The sequence below is a fragment of the Prenolepis imparis genome, unplaced genomic scaffold (assembly GCF_030444845.1).
Source record: "Prenolepis imparis isolate NDT839.2.m4 unplaced genomic scaffold, iyPreImpa1.0 SCAF_4, whole genome shotgun sequence".
NCBI lineage: Eukaryota > Metazoa > Arthropoda > Insecta > Hymenoptera > Formicidae > Prenolepis > Prenolepis imparis.
In genome coordinates, this window is record NW_028141162.1 from 18,163,104 (window position 1) to 18,178,704 (window position 15,601).

Sequence of the window (15,601 nt, forward strand, 5' to 3'; positions counted from 1 at the left end):
ATAGCCGCGCGACGATATATCGCGCATGCGCGTAGAATGACAGAATTTTGACATTTAAAAATGGCGATCTAGACTCGCGGAAAGTTAAGAAGGTTAGAACAAGGAAAACAAAATATTATTTCTATATATCTTTCAAGTAATAAATCCAGCAACGCGCAAAAAATGGGACAATTGTTCAAATCGACAAAAGTTACGCTACAAACTTATGCAAAACTGTGTTATACATTATGGCTAAGGGGCATGAAAAGCGAAACGAAACAAAGTTACACGAAAACTGTGCTTTTGCCGCAAACTAATTTTCCGGCACGACTGAGCGGCAAAAAAAGAGTGGAAATGGATAGCTATTTAATAGAAGTGAGTTTGTCTTTGCGTGCAGATTTTTTCAAAATTTTTTTTTTTTTTTTGGAATTAAAATATAGCCTATTAAATTCAAATTTATATTAAAATTTGTATTTTTCTCGAAAAAAATAGGAAATGTAGATATCAGTTGTAATCTTGCATGTAATCTTGCAAATAATATTCTACATGTAATGTCATTCGCATCATTGATCTTAATATAAGAATTCAATCTGCAAATAAATATAAATTTTTAATTATCAATAGTCCACTATACAAATTAATAATAATACATATGTTATGAGAACTCTATTTTTTTAATTGCAGAAATGTGGTTTCTTGGAATTATACAATTGGCAGAGAAAGAATCTTAAAGGGCCAGATTTTATTTTGCACGATGGTCCACCGTACGCTAATGGAGAGCCGCACATGGGTCACGCCATTAACAAGGTTTAACAAATAGCTGTACAAAAAAAAATGCAATATACTTTTTTTTTATTTTACCGAAAAGAAAGATATCTAGAATAAATTAATTATTATTATTTGCTCAGGTCCTTAAGGATATTACACTACGAAATAAAATTATAACAGGTCGAAGGGTGCATTACGTCCCAGGTTGGGATTGTCACGGTTTGCCAATTGAGCAAAAAGTACTTAGTAATATAAAGGATACAGATCCATTGGAAATTCGTCGAAAAGGTACGTTGAAATAAAAATATATTAAATACATTATATTCCCTTTTTATTATAAAATTTCTATTATTTAAATGTTGTTATTTATTATATATTATCAAAATTTATATATTTCAATTATGTTATAGCTAGAAAATATGCCAGCGATGCTATAGCAAAGCAAAGAGAAACTTTTATATCGTGGGGTATCGTGGCTGACTGGAACGAATCAGGATGTTATTTCACAAATCATACTTCGTATATAAAAAACCAGCTGAGACAATTTATAAATTTGTACGACAAAGGACTCGTGTTCAGGGCCTTCAAACCAGTGCACTGGTCACCATCCTCCAGGTACTTTATCAGTTCGAGTCTAAAAAAATTTGTCTAATTCTTAAATATTTATAAAAATTCTTTTCTTCTCGATATAATCGTAGAACAGCGTTAGCAGAGTCAGAACTCGAATACAATGAGTCTCACAAGAGCAAAAGTGTTATTATTCGTATGCAACTTGATGCGTCTACATTATCCTCGAAATTAAGAAACTTGGAGAATAAACCTCTTTATGCCCTAATCTGGACTACAACACCCTGGTCATTGATAGCTAATCAAGCTATAGCTTTCTTAGATAAAATTGTATACTGTATCGTGGAAGACAATTCAAAGAATCTGTATATTCTTGCTCAAGAATGCTTAACAAGCATTGAGCAGAAGCTTGGGCCATTAAAATTGATTACAACCATCGCAGGTAACACTTATGTAGTTGCTCTTATAGTGTTCATAAATATTTATGTTCATAAATATTATATATAACAAAAAAATTTCTTAATAGGACAAGAATTAGGTGAAAGTAAATATTTTCATCCTATTACTAAGAACCGTTTACCATTCTTACCTGGACAACACGTTACAACTAGTGTCGGTACTGGATTAGTTCATACAGCTCCTGCACACGGTCCAGAGGACTTTCTTATCGCAATTGAAAATAATATACCAGTAGTAAGTCAATCTCTCTTGCCAATCGCAACATGTATGATTAATTTTATTTTAATAAACCTCTATTCGATTCAATGTTACAGTTATCCTTGATAGATGACGATGGATGTTTCATCAGAGAAACGGGTGACGAATTCGCCGGTTTAAACGTCTTAACTGATGGCGCCGATAAGATTTTACATCACATCGGTGAAGATGTATTGCATATTGATACAATTACACACAGCTATCCGTATGATTGGCGAACTAACAAACCTGTAATCATCCGCGCAAGTCACCAATGGTTCATAGACATAAAGTCTATCAAAGAAAAGGCAATTGTAAGTCACAATTGAGACTTTCTGAAACACAAGGGATGCACTCTTACACATATTTGTCACTTATGTGTTTATATTTTTTTTTTAACGCAAGGACAGCATTGCGAATATAAAAATATATCCGGAGCAAAATCATACGTCGTACTCGAATGCACTACTCGCTCAAGTTAAACAACGACCTTATTGGTGCATTTCCCGGCAACGATCCTGGGGAACGCCGATACCGATATTGTATAATAAACGAACCGGTGATGTATACACAAGCAGGTAACTGTCTATATGATTGATAGATGGTACGAGAATAGAAAGAATCGCGCGCTAATCCTATATGCATATGAAATTGGATCCCGGTTTTCTCATATATTATAGCTGATGACCTACTGAAAAGATGTAATAGGCTCAAAGCTGAATAATAAACAATTACTGCCAGAATTACTGTCACACATGAAAAACTCGAGCTCTGCGAGTAATGTTTAACTGGCTGTAGATCAGCAACTGTCCACTATTTAACTCTAAGCCTATTACACCTTTTGTTCAGCAGGTCATAAGCTACAACATATGAGAAAATCAGTTGATTTTATCGGAATTCAACGTTATATAGGATTAATGCAGAGTTCTTTATACTTATTATTGCTCTTGTTGCAGAAAATGGGTCGAGAGATTATGCAAACTGATGGAACGCTACGGTACCGATTATTGGTGGGAACTGTCGACCGAAAAATTAATCGGTCGCGAGCTACGGCAAGAATTGAACGATGATATAGGCGACCTGGAAAAAGGAACAGTACGTACAACCGAGGATCTCTCTCTCAATTCAAAGTCTCGAATGTCAGCTGCAAAGTACACAATTGCATGATTTCTGATCAAGGATATCATGGACATTTGGTTGGATAGCGGTCTTTCGTGGTCGGCCGTTTTACCGGAATGCAAAGCGGATTTATATTTAGAAGGAATGGATCAGTTTCGCGGTTGGTTTCAGTCATCGTTACTAACATCCATCGCTCTTCAAGAACGTTCTCCCTACAGGTAGTTTGTATAACATGAAGAATGAAATATCTATTTAAGGCTCCTGGGTCCTCGTCATGGCCATGTTGAATTGTGACGTCAGAGGCGAGAAAGCACACGTTGAAAATTCTTAGATGCCATTTTTAAATGAAAAGATATTTCGATGAAACACTGCTTCGGATGGCTTTAGCACACTTTTAAAATATCTTGAAAACTATTCTTTTAATCCTTAATCAATCAACAACCGTGATCAGACTTTGTCGGAATGACTGCGCATGCGCAAAGACCAGACGGATTAGGCCTCATATTACAGTCATTTTACAGCTGCTGATTGATTATAAAGGGAAAAGAATAGTTGTCGAGGTATTTTAAGAGTGCTGTTTCATCGAAATACCTTTTTATTTCGAAATGGCATCTAAGAATTTTTTGCGTGTGTTTTCTCGCCTCTGACGTCACAATTCCAACTGGTCGGCGAAGAACCAGGAGCCTTAAAAAGATAAGTATTTATCTATATTATTTGAAAGCACTCTGTTCGTACACGGATTTGCTGTGGACGATAAAGCCTCGAAAATGTCGAAATCAGTTGGAAACGTGGTGAATCCTAAAGTAATCACTAAAGGTGGAGAAAACTTGAATAAGGATCCAGCATATGGCGTCGACACTTTAAGGTCAACCAACTATTCTTCGTAAGATCTGCGCGTGAAATAAAATAAATTTAAAATTAATTAAAAATAAATTGACAGATGGTGGGTGGCCAGTCATGGATGTCAGCATAGTCAAGTTCCAGTCACGACGACGTTGTTGCGCGAGAGTCACGAATCTATACAAAAGCTACGTTTGGTCTTACGCTTCCTCTTAGGCGTTCTACATCCCTATAGCGAGGAAATCACAGTGGAACCGGAATATCTTCACCTCGACAAGTTCATGTTACATGCTCTGCATCAGTATAACAAAGAGGTAATCATCAAGGGCAAAGATATTCGAAAAAAAATCATAATCTACACATGTTATTCATGGTGTATATCACATCTTACAGATTCAAAACTTGTACGAGAATTACTTGTATCACCACGTGTGTAAGCTGGTGACGAATTTCTTGACGAATACAGTGTCGCCAGTATACTGTCACTTGATGAAGGACAGACTTTACTGCGACGAGATGGGATCCCCGACGCGTGTGGCCGTGATGGAAGTAACGTGCGAGATCTTGACTGTACTTGCGAGATCTATCGCGCCAATTGTTCCGCATTTGGCGGAGGAAGTGTGGCTCTTTCATCCTGAAAATTTAGGTAATAAGTGTTTGAACGAGTGTTTTTCCTAATTTTCATAATTTTATCGTCCACGTTATCATTTACGCAGCATCGGTGCCATTGTATCATGCTGAATATAAGGTACCGGAAACGTGGCATCAACCGGAAGTTGCTAAGCACGTAGAGAAAGCATTAAGCTTGAGAGGCAAAGTCAACACATTGGCTGATCGTAACACGTGGGAGTTGTCAGGTACCCTAACAGCTACGACGAGCGACTATGAATCCTTTTTGGTAAGATACTTCATTTATCTTTGTTAAGAAGCTTGCACTAATTCTATATGAAAATTGTGGATCCCGGTAAAATCAGCTGGTTTTCTCATATGTCGTAGCTTTTGATTTGCTGAACAAAAGATGTAATAAACTCTAAGCTAAATAATGGACAATATTCGCAGAACTCTGGTTTTTCGTGTTTGACTGGCTGTAAATCATTAATTGTCCATTATTTAGTTTTGAGCTTTTTACATTTTTTGTTCAGCAAGTCATAAGCTACAATATGTGAGAAAATCTGCTGATTTTACCAGGATCCAACTTCATATAGGATGAATGCGGAATTCTTTCTCTTGTAATAGTTCTTAATCCTGATAATAAACATAATTATTCTAAATCTCCTATCTATTCATAGATACTTCAAAAGGACCGAGAATCCTCCACGTCGGAATTGTGCGACATCTTACAACTCTCGTCAATTACGTTGTTGGAATCGCCTATGGCGAACGAAACGCGGATTGAATTACATAATACGGGGAAAATGCTCTGCCAAAGGTGTAGGAGGCATCCCGAATTGGATAAAAACGGCCTTTGCAGCCGTTGTATTAAAGTACTCGACCTGGCGAATGTATCATCGGTATCCGTGTAAGCGCAACACAAAGAGTTATATATATTTCTTATAACAAACTATCCGGTTCTTTTGCTATAAATAAATAAATAAAAAGAGAGCACATTTTCGAAAATTAAATTATTTTTTTAATAGATCGAGATGATTTGTGTACATAATTACCTATATCTTTTTACACATCGAAACTGTGGAAGAAGACACGAATTAGAACGGAACTTTTACTGCACTCTATTGTTGCTTCGTCGTTAAGTCGTACAGATGATTTATATTCAAAGCGTTGAGAAAATGCGTCAGGTGCGGCTGATATCCGCTGGTGGCCAATTTATGCGCGACGTGAGCCATGTATGTCCGCCATTCGCAGAAGGATCGATACATCTGCTCCAAACTTTTGAAATTCGGATGGCTGTATCGGCCCGTATCATCGCCGTCGACCGTCCACGCCTGCGATCTTAAGCGATTGTGAAACTTCAGTATGATCTTGAAGATATTGATCAAGCACACGCGCATCTTTTCTCCGCGCGTGTTCAACATACATCTGAAATTGATACATTGTGTGTGAGTATACATCTTCTTTTTACCAGTCTTTCACTCTTAAGGCTTTTGAGTCCTCACCGCGGCCATGTTAGATTGTGACGTCAGAGACGAGAAAGCACACCCTGAAAATTCTTAGATGCCATTTTTAAATGAAAAGATATTTCGATGAAACAATTACTACTTTAGATGGCTTTAGCACACTTTTAAAATGCCTATTTTCCCTTGAGAGTCAATCAACAAAACGTAAAATGATCGTGATATCAGACTTTGCTATGCAGAATGACTGCGCATGCGCAAAGACTAGGCCTCATATTATAGTCATTTTACAGCTGTCGATTGATTATAAATGGAAAAAGATAGTTTTCGAGGTATTTTAAGAGTGTGCTAAAGCCATCTGAAGTGCCGTTTCATCGAAATATCTTTTTATTTCGAAATGGCATCTAAGAATTTTTAGCGTGCATTTTCTCGCCTCTGACGTCACAATTCCGACATGGTCGGCGAGAAGCCAGGATCCTTAATCGTCGAAAGTAACTTCACCTGGAAAGGATCCTCTTGATATAGTTCATGTGCGAGAGATGGATCTGATCTATCGTCCGAGAATTCTGTAGATCCTTTTCGAACTCGCTCCAGCTTGCGTGCAACACGCTGCACGTTAAATAATTGTGAAGAGCATTTGTGAATTGAGTCATGGAATGTCTGTATAACTGTAGCTGTGGACGCAAACATCAGAATCGATGAGAAAATCATTTCTTAATATTTTTTTCATGTCTAGTAACAATTGATTGATTTACCTTGTGATATTGCTCCGAATTAACCGCGCGGTTACGCTCTACCTTCATTATATTGAAGTCCTCTTGCAGCACCCACGACATTCTGCCGGTCATTATTAGGAATTTAAACACCTTGCTATATTGCAGCATCATCGTGTCATCAAAGATGATATTCAACGGCCACGCTATTTTATAGTTTAGGCAAAGACACTCCAAAACATTTGGATCTGAAATCTGCAATAAAACATTTTTATTATAAATATCAGGGAAAGTTATCATAACAAGGTGTCTACTTCCTGGAAAATACCTAGAAGATTAGGAAATTCTTTTTATAAGAGATTCGAGTATAGACACCCTGTCAACAACAATAAAAATCTATCTGTGTTATACACTTACATACAACTGGCATGGTTGATCGATGGCGGAGAGACTCAAGAGTTCCGAATTGGTGTAATTATTGCTGAACGAGTTCATCAGCGCCTTCTTCAAGAGATTCGCGAGAGTCGCGGAATTGAAGAGCTCGATCGGCGCGGATATCGTGTAAAGGCGGGAGTAAAGCGAGTTCGTCAGACTCTTCGCGAATTCGCCGTTCAACAAGAAGAAGTAACTGCGTAGACTGCGCAAGTGCGAAAGCATGTTGCACTCGTTCACCAGGTGTTTGATGATCGCGTCGTTGACCAGCCGAGTCTGTATCTGCAGAGGGATGATGATGGATTTTTCCAGGTACACCTGGAGCGAGGTGTGATCGATCATCTCGACATCAGCTATGGTCAGAGACGACGATTTCACAGTTTCGGACCCGGTAAGAACTCCGAACAAATTCGGCAACTTGAAGTGACCGCTCATCGGAGACTCGAAGCAGGTCATGCTAGACTTGGTCATGTCGGATGGAGATGATTCCTGACCGGCGTTCAGAGCGAATATGTCGTCGCTGTTTGGTATCTGCGACAAGGGAGTATGAGTCGACAAGGTGGTGAAGTTGTCAGTCGTGCAGGACATCGGGGTATCCATATTATTACTATTTTGTCGTTGCATATTGTTTAATATCGCATCTTGCTCTCTGACATTTGCATCGTTGATCTTATTTGAACACTCTTCATTATCTGTAGGCCTATTTAATGTATTCGTCATTTCTTCCTTGGGCAATTTGACATCCAGAGTGGGAGAAACATTGTTGTTCACACTTTCCTTCATATCGCCTAAGCTTTGTTCTTCATTACTGTCGTTTATATTTGTGCGATTAACGTTACCTTGTTTATCCGAGAGGATCGTACTAAGCACGTTATTATTAGGAGTCATACCGTATTCTTGCAACAAGACTTTCAGCTTGTTGGTCTGCGCCACGGTCATATTATCTATCTTCTCGATAGCCAAGGATTTAGGCCTGTTAATAGTACCAACCAATTTCTCGGTCATCTCGTCGCTCTCTAAGATATTATCAACCTTAGTCGCATTTTGTCTATCGTTCATAATCGTACGAATGTTCTTCATCGCTTCGTCGCGTAAAAAATCCTGCAAATTGCTCCTCTCGTTGTTCTTCTTGTAGATGTAATTCATCGGTAGAGATTCTCGGGGTAAAGGTACGTTTTGCGTGAGAGAATCCTTATTTGTATTCGTAATCTCCTCGTCCGAGGCAACAGCTTTGTCGGAGCTTACGCTTTTAGCGACTGATAAATTCTCTTCAGCATCGTTCCAATTATTAGAAACGTCGTCTATCGTCGCTACATGATTTGATATTTCATTCTCGGGAAAGTTGCTATTTTCATCTTGACTAGATGCAACTTCCACTTCGGATGTAGAAACGTCGTCCGTGCTGGGTGAGATGGGAATATTATTTTCATTTTGTTCATCGGTATTGATTGTAGCTTCATCCGAACCTGGTGCGCCGATATTTCTCGCCGGCGTTTCTCCGTCGAATTTTTTTATAGACTTCAAATATTGCATGCGTCTTTCGAAATGGCTCATTCTCACCTTACGCCAATTCGATCGCACGCGATTGCTGTCTAAATCGTCGGTTAATTTGTCGTAGTAATTTATAAGATGCTCTCTGTAACATAATAAAAAAAAAAAAATACGATTAATGTGTTACAATTATTTTTAAAATTCAAACTTGCATATGCAAAATGGAGTGTAGTAACTCTTCTGTCCACCTGGAATTTTTTACTATTTTTAAAGATACAAAAGCATTGCAATTATGAAATTTTGCTGTCAAGAGAGCCATTATATGCTAGTAATAATTTTTCTGTGGTGGAGACATTTCTGAGATTTTGAGGTCATTTTTGTCAGAATATAACATAAAATATCTCGTAAACGTAAACCATTCATTTTTTGACTATTTAACTCTAATAATTTTTTACGGCAAATATTACAAGGAATCGATTTATGTAAGAAAATAATTATTATGGTTTCATTTAAGGCTTCTGGCTCCTCGCCGACCATGTTGGAATTGTGACGTCAGAGGCGAGAAAACACACGCTAAAAATTCTTAGATGCCATTTCGAAATAAAAAGATATTTCGATGAAACAGCACTTTAGATGGCTTTAGCACACTCTTAAAATACCTCGAAAATTATCCTTTTCCCTTTATAATCAATCGACAGCTGTAAAATGAGTGTAATATGACGCCTAGTCCGTCTGGTCTTTGCGCATGCGCACTCATTCCGCGTGACAAAGTCTGATATCACGATCATTTTACGGTTGCTGATTGACTCTCAAGGGAAAATATATAGGTATTGTAAAAGTGTGCTAAAGCCATCTAAAGTAGTAATTGTTTCATCGAAATATCTTTTCATTTTAAAATGGCATCTAAGAATTTTCAGCGTGTGCTTTCTCGCCTCTGACGTCACAATCTAACATGGCCGCGGCGAGGACCCAGGAGCCTTTAATAATGATGACCTCAAAATCTCAGAAATGTCTCCAACACAGAAGAAATATTACCAGCATATTATGGCTCTCTTGTACAACTTTCGTAATTACAATATTTTCGTAAAAATAACGGAGATATTCCAGGACGGAGTTCTTGCTCCACTCTGTATATCATTTTTCCACTAATTTTTATTCAAGATTTGCTGAATCGCTTTACCGCTCGGCCTGTTGTTGCTCTCGTATCTCTTCCTGCTCTCGCTCAAATTTTTCGAGCAATAATTTATCAGCCAGTATCTCGAGCTCCTTTTTCTTCTCTTTGAACAAAGCACTCTCTTCTGCCTGATGTTTCAATTCTTGCAACAATTCTCGTTTACTTTGCGCCGCCTTTGCGATAAGTTCTTTGCGTTCCTCTAAAGATAAAATCGCAAAAAAAAAATTGTTAAATATGTGCATCCTGAAATATACAAGCGCTAAAAAAAATTTAACTAAAAAAATATTACCATTCAGCCTCGATAACGTTTCCTGTTGCGCGCGTATCACCAGTTCAGCCGTCTCCCTCTCAGCTCTCTTTTCATCCCGAATCGCGGATAAAAGGGATACGATTGGTCCTAATGCCGCTTCACCTTCACGCTGATACTCCTGACACCTCAGCAGCTGTTCTCGCAACATGGAAACGCTCAGGCAGACCCTCACTTCCGGTGGAGCGTTGAAAGACACATCGCATACGGGATTCTGAAGTGACAGCATAAATATTGGGAAGTCCTTTTTTTTATATGTTCATGGTGACAAAGGATAATAAGCTTTGATGCAACGGAAACTGATGATCACCTTTGAACTGCAGATTTTTAAAAGTCGCAGCGTCTTCCCGCATTGCAATATCGACTCTGATAATTCGGATAAGAAACCTGGTACCGATTCCGTGTCGATTGCGAAGCTGTCCGTCCAAAATTTACGTCCTCTCTTTCGTAGATTATGAGATCGAGCCTGAATCATAAATTCCCCGTAAACGTCGTCGCATGTCCCTTCGAATAGCCAGTTTTGCAGTAATCTATAAATAGTTCGAACAACGTTATTTTAGCGAAAGAAGCTTTTTGCGAAGAATAAAATATAAGAATTGTCTCTTTACCGAAAATAGACTTCGCAGCACGACTTTAATATAGAGTAAAACATCAAAGCAACCTTTGGATTGGTGACTTTGGTCGCCTCTTTATAAATGTGCGTTAAAATTGCGCTGCCTAAGGTGCATTGACTGTGATTGCAACAGTGATCGCACAGTCTTGTGACTTCAACAATCAAGTGCGCCAATGGACGAACTCTTTTCAACAGGCTTAACAATCCGTCATCAAATTCATATCGGTTGAGAATTCGTTGCAACGCTGACCGATAATACAAGAGCAGCTCCTTGACATTAGCACACATCGCCTACACCAATTGTATATTTAGAGTGTGATAAAAAATAAATTACGTAATATACAGGGTGTCCCAAAAGTTCTGCAACAGTTAAATATCTCAAAAACAAAGGCTTTTTGAGAAAAAAGTTTCAAATAAAAGTTGTAGGGCTTTAAGTGGTGCATTAAGTAGTAATATTAGTGTGACTATGAATAGCATTATTAAAGTCATGTAAAATTCACTTTGAAATTTTTAAATGGAAACCCCTATTTTTGATTACATATTCAGTTTATCTTAAGAGTTTTTCAAAACACTACAATAAAGTTTTTTTCCATTAAGTATTTTTTGAGTTAAGTTTTTTGAGGCTTGAAAGATACAATATTTTGATCTTGTAAAATATTCAGTTTTCGGTAATCTTAATACTTTTATGCACAGAATAATGAGACCATTCAATTGGTGTAAAGACGCACAATTGTTTAAAAAAAAAATATATTGCAAATTGTATACATTTTCTTAAAAATAACTATGCGTTTTCTTTACACCAATTGATTTGTCTCATTATTTTATGTATAAAAATATTAAGGTAAGATTATCGAAAACTAAATATTTTACAAGATATTTTGTATTTTATGTCAAAAAAATATTGTAAACTTCAAGCATTATAATTCGAAAAGCACTGTATGAAAAAATACTTTATTATGTTTTAAAAAGCTCTCAAGAGATTAGCTAGAATGTGCAAACAAAAATAGGGGTTTCCATTTAAAAATTTCAAAGTAAATTTTACATAGCCTTAACAATGCTATTTATAATTACACCAACATTACTATTTAATGCGCCACTTAAAGCCCTACAACTTTTATTTGAAACATTTTTTTTAAAAAGCCTTTGTTTTCGAGATATTTGACTGTTGCAGGGCTTTTGAGACACCCTGTATAGTCATATGTAAGTGTAGAAGAGTTATGTACTTTGAATATAAAACCATCCTGTCGTAACTTGCCCGTTTGTGGATCAGGCGTGACAAGAAGCGATAGAGACTTGAAACCGTTGCCCCAACAAATCGCTTCTTCGCAAGTAATCTTCAACCTTTCCGAATTTATACCGTGCACACTGATATTTTCCTTCAATTGAAACCCTATCTGAAATATACAAGTATAATATGAAATAAAGGAAATATTGCATTATACAAAGCATTATACATGATTGTATCCGTACCACAGTATTATATTTGAAACAGTCCGAATCTATGCCAAATAACAATAATTTAACATCCGATAAGAATTTTTGGGGGGAAATTTCTTGCATCAGGGATATGGAATGCATCGCCTGTAACGTAAAAAGCACAACTCTTTTTATACAATATATTTGTAAAAGAGTATTTAATCCTATATAACTACCTTCTTTGGTAGCAAAGATAAAATACTCATTTCTTTTATCCTCGCCAAATGCAGCATCGTTTCTGGCAAATCGGTGACAAATAATAATTGTTTGGAAGACTCTGAAGCCCCGAAAGATTCCCACGTTCGTAATTTTGGGACGTAATCGTCGGAAATTTGTATATCTTTCCATAATATATTGATATTTCTAACACGTTCCGATCCATCCATAAAATTGCAATTGGAATTATTTGACGCATACGTAACACACAAACGTTTTTCATTTTGATAATCTACAGATTTGATCCATTCGCAGGGTAAAGTTACATTTGATATAAATCTTTGTGTAGACGAATATAGCATATTTGTTTGTTCAATCTGAAAAATAAATTGTAATTTATGCATTAAAAAATTTGCACATCAAAATGTATATATATGTGGAAAAAGATCTTACCATAATGCTTGTCGAAAAGGGAGTAAACATGTTATGTGGTCTTGCTGTACTTTCGGTGCAGCTCGATATGCAACGGGCCATTTCGATAGCATTATTGTACCTAAAATGATATCTATATACAGGGAAGTCCTTAACAGATAAGAAATGTAACATCGTACCTAATTGTTTCGATTCCTACTACAGTTTTTGATATATCCTGATCCTCGAAAGACACTCTACTAACAAAATTAGCCAATGAACATCTGTCTCGCCTGGTAGAAATCTTGCGAATGCCCAGCATCGCCTCAAACTTCTCCGGTGTGACAAAAGATCCCAAGGGATATGTTTGAAACATCGGTACACCATTTGTGGATGTCGTAACATCTTCAGGCAAGAAGGGATTGGCTTTACCATAGTGAAATACATCCTGTATGGAGAGTACAAAGTTACATTTTACAACTTTAATAAAATTTTCTATAAATTGATAATTGATTTAATAATTGATGACAAAAGCAAGTACCAGTGCGGTGCATGTGTCAGTTTGAAAGCTTTTAAGCTCTATCAACAATCGTAAAATCGGCTGAATCACAGTCTCTACATTAACCGTGTTAATGTACAATTCGCTTATTAAGTCTTCCAGCTTTTCTGCTTCCGACGCACGTCTGAGGGACAATCTGAGCACAAAGGCATACTTCAGTATCTCCACCAAGGGATCAATTTCAGAATTCGCTACATTCCCTGCAACTGATAAAGGGTGCTATTAATTATTTGCAAGTATCTACATCTACCTATCATATTTTATTGCATCAATAATAATAAATAATAAGAATATATAATCATAATAAATAATAACACATAATAGATAATAATAATAATTACATGTGTGTAAATAAATGTACCTTGACCGTAAACCTTCTCACTCTTGTTCAACAATATTTCATAAGCTTTTGAGCGAAAATCCTTCACTATTTTGACATCGCTCCTCGGTGGCGTATAGGAGTTTCCATTCTCCGTGCGATTTCTTCGCAACGTATGCTCGACCAACTCGGTCACGAGATCGTAAATACCACTAGCGTCGTTCCGTTCTGGATCCATGATCGAAGTACTCCTTCAGGCGATTATTAATTAACCGTTGCGACGAATTGCGGGAAACGAGGATTATTTTCATAGTGCCATATGAAGTGGTCAGCCATAACACAACGCGAGCTTTAAAACTCCACCTCTCCCCCCTCCTCTATACTCAATATTATTTCACAATAAGGAACTATTAAGAATAGGAAAACCGTTAAGAATAGGGAAACTATTAAGAATAGAGGATGTTAAGAATAGGGAAACTATTGAGAATAGAGGATGTTAAGAATAGGGAAATTATTGAAGAATAGAGGATGCTAAGAATAGGAAAACTATTAAGAATAGAGAAACTATTGAGAATAGGGAATTTTATTTAAATAAATTGTCGTTTTACTAATTAAAGAACACACACACACATGCACATACGCATATACGTGAAAATATATAAAGGGCGTACAAGAAAAATACATACAATGAAGAGTGAAGATATTTATAATATAGTATTAATTTTATTGCGATATTATACATATGCACACATACATATGCGTATGACATCGAACGAAAATGTGTGTGTGAGTCTGTGCACACGCACGTGCCTTTATATATTGATCTCTTTCGCGACATATCATATGCATATATATATTATATATATATATATATATATATATATATATATATATATATATATATAAATCCCTAACACACACGTATGTGTACGTATGCATATATATGTATAATAAAGGAACATACGTGTCGCGCTCTTTTTGTGAGATACGTATGCGTCAACATTTTGTACAACAGCGTAGTCCATCTACCATATAATATCATCCAAAACCTTCTTTTGTAATGTAGAGTATGTGTTCGTATTATATATATATTTCCATTACTATAGAAAAATAACGTTTCAGATAAATAGTTCATATGCGCATGCGCGCGCGAAAAAAATTAATTTTGCATTTTTTTTTTTATAGTATTACATCCCGCAACTTTTCTTAAAGCATCTAGAATACCCTTCCTCCTGGTCTACGTAATGCTATATATGTATTGTTTTTTATAACGCTGAACTCCCTCTTCTATGGAGAGAGATTGACGAATTAATTACAATTATAATTACACGAAATTTAACGAAAAATAAGTCGTAAACCGACTCAATATAATTCAGAGTTTGGCATCTCAGATGATATTCTCTTCTCCTAGACACGTATATATTTTACCAGGCTCTCCCGTTTAAATTTTATTCCTTTTTTTATCTAAAACAAGACCCAAAAGTAGTAAACTGACGTCATTAAACGTCAAAATGACATCTAATAACGTCATCGACGTCAATATGACGTTTGCTTGCTACCTGGGGAAGTTTTTTCTCTAACATCAAAAATAAGACCTTTAGATGATAGAATTAGGTAAACCATCCCGCGATGGATCCGAGTTAATCTGCTTAATCCACGGCGAAATTAAAAATTAATCTCCCGACATATATGTATGCATGCTCATGTGGAGATTTCCTGAAAATTCTTTTGTATATTTGTATATGTAATTAAATGCTTGTGTATGTGTGCAACCCCAGCTCGACTTAGTTCCACTAAATCGCGTCCTTAAACGTTGATTAAGTATAAAATATTACAATGTTCTATCTCTTTTTTTGTTTCCTCTGATAAAAATCTTTAGAGCAGACTATATCATCGAAAAACCCATCGT

The 15,601-nt window shown here is 36.6% G+C and overlaps 2 protein-coding genes across 3 annotated transcripts in view; one reads left to right on the forward strand and one right to left on the reverse strand.

Annotated features, from left to right (window-relative positions):
• The window catches only part of Ilers-m (Isoleucyl-tRNA synthetase, mitochondrial), an 88,549-nt gene extending 82,942 nt beyond the window's left edge, over positions 1-5,607 (forward strand). Inside the window, exons 1-15 of one of the 2 annotated variants that reach the window (XM_083036444.1) lie at positions 46-354; positions 664-786; positions 888-1,035; positions 1,158-1,362; positions 1,446-1,756; positions 1,841-2,007; positions 2,088-2,324; positions 2,416-2,588; positions 2,967-3,105; positions 3,190-3,347; positions 3,851-3,994; positions 4,070-4,283; positions 4,363-4,615; positions 4,686-4,867; positions 5,259-5,607. In XM_083036444.1, coding sequence (XP_082892570.1) covers positions 163-354; positions 664-786; positions 888-1,035; positions 1,158-1,362; positions 1,446-1,756; positions 1,841-2,007; positions 2,088-2,324; positions 2,416-2,588; positions 2,967-3,105; positions 3,190-3,347; positions 3,851-3,994; positions 4,070-4,283; positions 4,363-4,615; positions 4,686-4,867; positions 5,259-5,492 — 2,880 coding nt within the window. In that variant the 5' untranslated portion in view covers positions 46-162 and the 3' untranslated portion in view covers positions 5,493-5,607. Of the gene's footprint in view, positions 1-45; positions 355-663; positions 787-887; positions 1,036-1,157; positions 1,363-1,445; positions 1,757-1,840; positions 2,008-2,087; positions 2,325-2,415; positions 2,589-2,966; positions 3,106-3,189; positions 3,348-3,850; positions 3,995-4,069; positions 4,284-4,362; positions 4,616-4,685; positions 4,868-5,258 lie in introns of those variants that run through there. The other variant, XM_083036443.1, reaches the window with a different exon arrangement.
• On the reverse strand, positions 4,467-14,057 carry Grip163 (gamma-tubulin complex component 6). The gene is made up of 16 exons (XM_083036439.1): positions 13,735-14,057; positions 13,356-13,579; positions 13,015-13,262; positions 12,857-12,956; positions 12,424-12,780; positions 12,242-12,352; positions 11,995-12,165; positions 10,767-11,062; positions 10,469-10,688; positions 10,141-10,372; positions 9,858-10,050; positions 7,172-8,822; positions 6,797-7,009; positions 6,543-6,715; positions 5,634-6,006; positions 4,467-4,603 (listed from the first exon to the last, which is right to left on the reverse strand). Exons 1-15 carry the CDS (start codon positions 13,928-13,930, stop codon positions 5,700-5,702), a joined length of 4,692 nt encoding a protein of 1,563 aa, XP_082892565.1. The 5' UTR covers positions 13,931-14,057; the 3' UTR covers positions 4,467-4,603; positions 5,634-5,699.
• Between the last annotated feature and the right edge of the window lie 1,544 nt (positions 14,058-15,601).